General features: G+C 36.7%; 1 protein-coding gene across 1 annotated transcript; it reads right to left on the reverse strand.

Annotated features, from left to right (window-relative positions):
• Positions 1-176: 176 nt before the first annotated feature.
• Positions 177-8502, reverse strand: LOC114390018. Its single transcript, XM_028350709.1, has 10 exons — positions 8305-8502; positions 8177-8217; positions 6276-8079; positions 5596-5737; positions 5390-5472; positions 4915-5150; positions 2947-3033; positions 2003-2102; positions 1642-1855; positions 177-1415 (listed from the first exon to the last, which is right to left on the reverse strand). The coding sequence occupies exons 3-10, from the start codon at positions 8058-8060 to the stop codon at positions 520-522; spliced, it is 3543 nt and encodes a 1180-aa protein (XP_028206510.1). The 5' UTR covers positions 8061-8079; positions 8177-8217; positions 8305-8502; the 3' UTR covers positions 177-519.
• Positions 8503-8805: the final 303 nt, after the last annotated feature.

Genomic DNA, 8805 nt, shown 5'->3' on the forward strand with positions numbered 1-8805 from the left:
TTAACTGCAGACTGTCTTCAGAGGAAGGTTGGTATATAAAATCTTTATTTTTATTCTTGAGAATTATGTTTCCTTGTAATTATGTCTATCTTTCTAGTGGATTATAATTTTATAAAAACGTTACAAATACGTTCAAAGGTTTCTTAGAAATGAGATCATAAATCTAACACCTCACCTTCACAGGAATCTCAAATTCTCACTCCTCCCATGAGAATGTTTTGTTGAGAGGAAAGAGAATCATTAGAAATGATAGTTTCCTAAAATTGTCTTTCAAAAAATTAATACCAAATAAGGAAATCTAGCATTCCCAATTTAAGTTTTTGGGATACTTACAAGAATTCCTCGATCAAATACCCTGAAGGAAAGATCACCCTATTCTAACAACCACCAATTTTCAAAATACACAATCTCATCCATCCTAAGTACAAAGACCAAGGGCTTCCAGATTGCATAGCTAGATTCCCTTTGTTAGTGAACACCCTCAAAATATAACCTACTTAACTACAAATGGAGCACAAATCAACTTGCTTGGTTTGACAAAACTATCCCCTCAGTACTACCACGTGAAGCACTGCCAGCAGATGCCCAGTGAAGAGCTGCACCAGAAGCAGTGTTTGGGCTCCACAAGGAGGGAGCACTGTTCCGTGCAGTTTGATCAACCTGTAAATCAGGATCAGCTAGCTCTGATGTGCCGTTCATCCAAGGCTTATTATCGGTGATCTTCTGTGATCTAAGGTGTATTAAGACGTTGGTTGCAGAAGCAGCTTCACAAGAAGCACAATCACCCTTGGGTCTAGAATGAAAACCAGAAACACGAACAGGTTCAGCATGTACTTCTTTTGTTCCTATAAAGTTCGGTTCACCACAATCAGTCTTGCTTCTCAGTTCACAACTGTCAGAAATCTTATATGAATCCTGGTGAATAGAGTCACCAGAATCTTTTGAATCCCTTGTATCAAATGCAATTTGTGAGTCAAGAGGAATTCTTTCTGCACCACAGGATGCAGAATTTTCAGCACTGCTATTTGAAATAGCTTCATTTGCTACTTTGACCTGATTGAGAAAGTTTTCAGTAACCTCCAACGAAACACTAACACAATTTCCTTCGGTGGCCTCAGATCTAATACAAGACGTGAGGCACTGTCTCTCCTCACAAGGAACCCAGCAACTGTTCAACTGGCTATCTCCAGCTCGGCAACAAGTACCAGTCACATAATCACGGGCATTTTCAATACTATTGTTGTCTTCCATCACCAAAATTTCGGGAGCTGCCTGACATACAACTTGACATGTGTCATCTGTTGAAGATTTCCTATGATCTTTAGCATTGCTAGCAATGTCAGGTACCTTGTTCAATGAACCATCAGGAAGATGACAACCAGATTCAATAGATATGGTTTCATCATTTATCTGGCCTGCATTAGAGGGAGGAATCTCAGTATAATTGATCAAATCCGATCCGGATGAGCCCGGTCCATCACAATTTTTTGCTATTTGATTCCTTTTAAGATTGAAAGCTAAAATAAATGCATTGTGGAAAAATCAAGTTCAAAATTTAAAATAAAACAGATAGCAAGGATATCTGTCTCCAGGCATGCAAAACCATATAAAGGAACATTACAAGTGTCAAGGAAAAAGTACCTTCCGAAGGATTCAGATTTTGACCAGCCAATTTATGTTTTGATATCTTCTTCTGTAACATATCTACATGAGGAAATACCAACAGATTCTTATTATGTAATATTTGCTTGCTTGTAGATTCAAGTGACTCAAACCCAAAAACAGAAGTCCAAGTTTCTCTGAGTTCTGAGATAGCTGGTATGACCAATAACTCAACATTTAAAGAGCCGAGTCCCTGGTAATAGTAGGAGAAATAGAACTTTTAAACTCAGCAAAATGAAAGATCCAAAGAAAAAGAAATTGTAGGCTAACAGAACATGGATTTCTAAAAAAGAAAACCAACAAAGTTTTGGAAACTAAAACTGAGACAAAATAAATTTACCCATTCAACAGCATTTAGAAGCCGGCGGCACATTCCTTGTCGCCTGTACATATATCGGGTACCAATAAATGGCATCTCTGCTAGCTGGTTCCCACGGATCCTATTTGATGAATTAAAGAAATGTCATCAGAATTTTTCACCAGGGAGGAAGGGAGGGAGGAGTAAAGCTATGCAAGTGAAATTGTTAAACTATAGGGCAGAAAATAAAGGACCGAAGAACAAGGCAGCCTCACAACAAATCATGTCAAAAATTCCAAACACGTTAAACATGTCAACAGGATGTAATGCCACATTATGAAGGTTCTGCATTAGTAGATCCAAATAGTAAATTGGCAGCTAAGTTGCATGGATATGGGCATGCAGTATGACAATTTTTCTAAAACCTGGGGTATGAGTATGGCAGGATATATTATATATTTTTTTCATTATATACAGAAATATAAAGCAAAAACAATAAAGTGATTAAATAATACTATAAGTATTTTAATCAAGTCCTAACTTAATATCTAAAGAAGGTACAGAAGTTGTGTAGCAATTATTTTCATTTATTAGCAAACTAAATCACTTACTAGTAACAAAAGTTAAACGTTTTATATCAACTAACTCATACTTGAGTGATAAGTGACTATTGAGTATGTAGCCAGTATCATATACGTATAGCATGGGTACCTTAGGAGTAGCTGTGCATTATTAAAAAAATGATCAATTTTGATTACATCATGGTGAGAATTACCTGTCACATTTTTTTGATGAAAATAATATGATTGAAATTCAAAACAAGTACCAAAAACATTAAACTCATCCATTTGCAGTCAAATACCAATAGAGTGTTTTGGCCACACAAAATGTAGAATTCCATATGCAGTCTTCAGTTTGCATATATGCTCTTTATTGACTGCTCCAGAAAAAATGTATGCAAGTACAAAATTAAAGTAGACATTCACCTGATAGATGCAGCAGAGATTATCTCATCACCTCTCTCTAGAATTGCAGTAACAAATCCACTATAATTCAGACGATTGAAATTTGACCTGACAAAGATGATAAGCATATGTTATTACTTGCATATATAGTCCAACTGTCCAAGAATAATACCAATTCATCCTAATACAATTCAATAATTAATGTTCTTGATAACTTGGAGACCATTGTTTATTTGCTTAAATGTAAATGTAATAACAGTGAAAAGTGTTTTAAAAAGAAAAAACTTATTTTCTGAGAGTTCATGATAAGCATATGTCATTGCTTGCTGTGTGCATGAGAAATTTTCATATATTATAAAACAGACATATAATTATTAAAAATTGAGCCATTGAATAGGTCATGGGTTCCAAAGAAATAATGTAGGAATAGTTTCAATTTCAGAACATGAATCTAGAGATTTTTTTTAATGCAATTTCTTAGTGAAATGGGTCTACCACTTGCAGTCACTGGTCAATGACACTAGTTTGCAGAACATTTTTAAAACTAGCTTTTGTTTTCAGTATAGAACATAGTATCACCATTGCACATTTGAAGTTGTCAATTTAATCTGCAAAGATATCTGAATGCCCCCAAAAGGACTACACCTTCGTGGTTCTAAGTTATAACTATTAACTTATAAGATCACTCTTTCAAGAGGACCCCAATGTGTAGGCAGCTAAACCACAAAGAGGGAGGGGGGTCTTAGTGCTCAGAAGCCCACAATCCCACATTTTACAAGCAGAAACTGCTCCTACAGATGGCCATTCTGCCAGCACACTAGAGGTTAAAACTACAACATACATAAATTTGCCAGTTGATCTCGGCCACTCAAGGAATCTTAGCAGGGTCAAATGCAGTATCTGTATAATTTCTAACTGATAATGAACTTCCAGAAAGGGGAATGCTCGATCGATCCCCAATTCTGCAATTTTCCATTTGCCATGCTTGAGGAATTATATATTTAAATTACATCAATACTAAAATCTAAGGTTATAATATTTGCTGAATTTCTAAATATGAATGCAGCCACTGCAAATTTTGTATCCAGTAGTTATTATTCCTAAATAAACAAGCATTTCCCTCTGATGTTATCCTCATTTTAAAGCTTTAATGCTTTTAAGCCTTCCTCCTAAGCCTTCCTCCAGTCCCCTTAAAGGAGCTAGTCTGTACTCTACATTCTCTTGTTTGAGAACCCTCAATGAGAATAATAAAAACTAGAAGCACCTCTCCATTTTCTTTAAGACAACAAGCTCAGATGGCTGTAATATAACTTAGAAGCCTGCACATTTGTCTTTATCTTTGAAGTAAAACAAGCACACAAAAGAATATAGTCTAACATCAGGTTTCCATTTGATTATTTCATCATGAATCCATATGTTTGAATCAGCTTCAATTATTATTTCATTTTCTTTAGAAACACATGGTAAAGTATATTATCCTATCTACAGAATAAACCCTAGAACAAAATTTATAGAATCCTTAAAATGAATTATTTTTACCACTCCTATCATTGTCAGTAACCTTTTCTGCTTCCTTCTTAAATAGAAGGGAAATACAAGCACATTAATTAAACCACGAGTATTTTGAAACCACATATTAATTGTCATATTTCACTTCCACATCCACATTGATAGTTAGTAATAAAAGGGAGCAGGGCCTAGCCAAAAAGCTCCAAAATTAATATCCTCTTATATTTCAATTATTATGCATTTCCCTCCAAGAACCCCCACTAATTTAGTTTCACCAGAGTAGTCCAGAACTTCCATTCACAAATCATGACAGTTTCTTAATTCTCATATTGAAAAACTTTCAGAGCTGACATAACACAGTATTTTAACCAATTACACATGCACACACATATAAAAGAAGTCATTGGCATAATCAACCACGTGTTACATGCAAGAAAAGTGGCTAAAAGATCGTGAATAGAAGAGGCAATGTGACCTTACCCACGATTATACAGAATACTGTGGATCAGATTGATCCCACTTCTATGATCAATATATGGCATGAAGCACTCATCCATTATTGATACTGCAACAGCCAACTTAGAATTACATTCAACCATCTGAGGTTTTATCTGAGAAGCATCAAAGCCGACATCCGACCGTCGTATAAAAGTCCAAGAATATCCATCTTCCATTTCATGTTTAACACCTAGGAGCATTTCAAGTCTCTCAGATAACTGAAGGACAAAATAACAAAATAAATTAGTTTGATTACAATGACGAGAAAATGTTTAGAAGATTTAGCGATAAATATCATGAACCAGGAAGCAAGAAATCATTAAAACAATAAATAGCCACTATAGCAACACAAAAGCTTAGCACAATTCAATTTACTATACCAAATAATCAAGCATCAACCAATTACAAGCAGCAATCAAGATTCAGGAACATGAAAAATAGATCATCATCACCATACCTCTTGACATCTGTTTCCACAAAAGAAGACATCCCTGGAATCATCAGTATTGGCATCATTTGCCTCAATACAGGATCTGTGATCTACAAAAGATTAAAAAAAAAAAAAAAAATTGTATTCATATCAATCAGGGAAAAGCTACTGCTACTCCACTTGCGAAATGAGTGTCTACTTAACAAAAGAATATATATGTGTAAAGGACATACATTTTTCCTCACATAATTGGCATGTGAGTAATTTTGAGACAATAAGTTCATCATTGTCATCCCTTTGGTTTGAACTTCCACTAACTGATCCACAAAATTTGCAACAGCAATAAATGCAGTGCCAGTCGCCAGATGGAAACTTCTGGAAGCAGAAAACAAAAAAGATCCTTTACAATTTTCCATATGCAGATATATCATGGATACATCAGAAAACTAAAGATATAGAAATAACAATAAGATTTTCCCATTACTCACAAAATGTTACAGGCATATCCATCTCAAGTTTTCTAATAATGAATTTCTCATAACCAGTAGATGATAATTACGTTTTTTAGGTATTGAACCATCTAGGCCACAAATAAGCAATGTTGGATTATAAGTGATGGATGGGCAAGCACATGTCATGCCCTGTACATCTGTCAAAACAAGCTGATTCCAGACAACTTTCGTGTTTAAGAAAGGAAGATAGAGACATGAGTATTCAGAAATGCTATAAAATTTGCACCAAGTTGGCAGAAATTCAAGCCCTTTATCTGTCATGACTCATGATGAGGGACAACTAGATAATTCATAAGACTATGAGCTATCTATCCAAAAAAGAGATTCACAATGAAACAGTTCTATTAAGATCAATTATATGAAAAATCAATTTAAAATGTCCCTGACATCAAGATACATACTTTTATATCCAAGCATCCTTGATGGAATGTTGATGGGCAACCATCACAACATATCAGGTCTCCACCATCTCCACAGACCCCACATGTATCATCATTTGGATCTTCACCCGCAACATCAACAAAATGAAAACCTTTACGTTCAGATTCATCTTGTTTATTCCATGAATCTAGCAAGCATTGTAAAAGGGAAGTTCCTTCCCCAACATATATATTTTTAAGTGGATCAGCAAGTTTGCTTCCTGCATGAAGTTCAAAGTCTGAAATTGTAAAGATTTTATCGCAGCACCCACAATGAATGCCATTTCCTGTAATCTCACCATCCAGTACCGCACTTTTGCTTTTGTGTGGCATATAATGAACCTTCCCATTTTGAAGGACTGTGCCCGAATCAATCATCCAGGCAAGCAAAGTTCGTTTTCCGCAGTACAGTACATATCCCTCAGTTTCTGAATCTATCTCCTCGGCATTGCGTGCCAACGGAGCACATCGCTTCTTGTTTTGTGTTTTCTGTCGCTTATGATCCCTCACAACTGGCATCCTGTTAGGTGATGTTTTCCTTTTCATTTTCCTCTTCATTGACTTACCCATGCCTGCACCATAACCTGACTTTTCTTTGTTCTTTTTACCATTGACTCCATCAACTTTCTTTCCACCCTTTCCCCCTTTTTTTCTTTGCTTGTTCATTACCTTAGTTAGCATTTTGAAATCCTCTTCTGCTATTGGTGTAAATTTGAAGCCTGGCTTATATGCCTTACCTTCACCATTACCAGCTTCATAATACTCTTTTAGCCTTTTGTAGGCCAAGGTGATTGACCAGTGTGTATGTCCGTCCAGACTAACATACACTGCATCATGGTACTCTCTGCCATTCCTGGGCCTAAAGTCAACTGTCCACCCTGCAGCTGAGAGCTGTTCCTTTATTTGATCCCTCACTAATTGCTTTACTGCATTCCTCTTGACAAGAGAATCCTCCTTCTTTTCTAACTCACCCCCAGTAGAATTCCTTGAATTTGTATCGCCAATTGCATTCACCTTAGCACCATCGCTCTTAGTTAAACCTTTTTTACCTTTTCGAAGGGTCGCCTTTCCTTTTCTATTATGTGTCACCACAGTCACGAGATGGTTTTGTCGGCCAGCCAGGGGGGGTCTTCCACGCTTACGTGGCAACTGATCACCTGGTTCATCTTCCCCTTTCAAATCTATCTTGGGAGGCCTCCCACGCTTCCGTTTCAATTTCCTCCTGCCATCCCCTTCCTTCTTTGGCTTAATTATTTCCTTTTCACAGCTGTCGGCCAAAAAATCATCAGCTTCTTCATGTTCCTTCTTAACTTTCACCCTCTCACACCCACTATGCTCTCCATTATCCCCAGAAACAACATCATCATTCTCTCCATAATACAGTCTTTTACAATCCCCACTCTTTGACCTAGGGCGCAACACTCGACCACCAACCAATACTCCATCGTTTGAGTCGTGTTTCTTCTTTGCCTTCCTATCTTCCTCAGCTACTAGAATGCTACCCCCACCATTTAAACAACTCTTACCGCTCCCATCCTCAGCTAAGTCAACATCTGCACTCGGACTCACATTCAAATCAAAGCCACATTCTTGTTTCACACCGCATTCAACTTCACCCTTCTTCTCAATCGTTGACTTCTGTACCTCCAAACCCTCATCACCCAAATCAACAGCCTCACTCTTCACAGCAACCGTTTTCTTGTGATCAACTCCTTCACCACCAGAAGCCGTCCCCAATCGGGTCCGCGATCTCAGCCCCTCTCTCATTTTTCACGGAACCCTAATTCTACAAAAAAAAACGTATAGTTAGGGCAAACCGAAAGAAAAAACCAAACGCATAAAACACCGAGTCCATTCTAACCAAACAAAAAAAAAAAACTTACAGGTACAGTGCAGTCGAAGCAAAACACATTCAAACCAAAGCCTTCGTCACAAAAAGCAGGTCGTTAAAGAGAAATCAAAGAGAAGGATCAGATCAACATGAAACGCTGGGAAAGGCTTGGAAGCTTACCAATGTGCGCAATATTGCAGAAAAATCTACGAAACCTAGACCACCACGCAATGGATCATTCGGTTCCGTAGAAGTACAAAGGGCATGGCGTTCCAAGATTGCTTCCTAATTCAAGGTTTTAGAGTGAGAAAGAGACAAATAGAGAGAGAGAGAGAGAGAGAGAGAGAAGGGTTTAGGGGAGTGAGAGAGAAGACGCACACAATAGACAATACAAAAATATATATCCGGAGAGCGCGTGTTCAGACTTCCCTTCTGAGTTTCTTTTTTCTTTCTTTTCTTTTTCTTTTTGGTAAACCTTATTATTAATCAGATCCGGCCAAAAAGTAATCATTTTATTTTATTTTATTTTATTTTCGTATATTTTAATATAAGATTTTTATACAATTATTATTAATTTCTTTCTGGCATTTTTCTTTGTTAAAAATAACCTATAGAATAAAGTGAGGCGTTCAATTTTAGAAAAATATTAAGTTGCCTCGTTAAAAGATTGTATTGCATAAA

The sequence above is a fragment of the Glycine soja genome, chromosome 2, assembly GCF_004193775.1.
Source record: "Glycine soja cultivar W05 chromosome 2, ASM419377v2, whole genome shotgun sequence".
NCBI lineage: Eukaryota > Viridiplantae > Streptophyta > Magnoliopsida > Fabales > Fabaceae > Glycine > Glycine soja.

Excerpts from the sequence above, each read along its gene's own strand:
- LOC114390018 (XM_028350709.1), bottom strand. The coding sequence starts at position 8,060 with ATGAGAGAGGGGCTGAGATCGCGGACCCGATTGGGGACGGCTTCTGGT. Across the intron at positions 5,738-6,275 it reads AAGGATGCTTGGATATAAAA|AAGTTTCCATCTGGCGACTG; the intron begins GTATGTATCTTG and ends TTCTGCTTCCAG. Across the intron at positions 3,034-4,914 it reads AGTATTCTGTATAATCGTGG|GTCAAATTTCAATCGTCTGA; the intron begins GTAAGGTCACAT and ends CATCTTTGTCAG.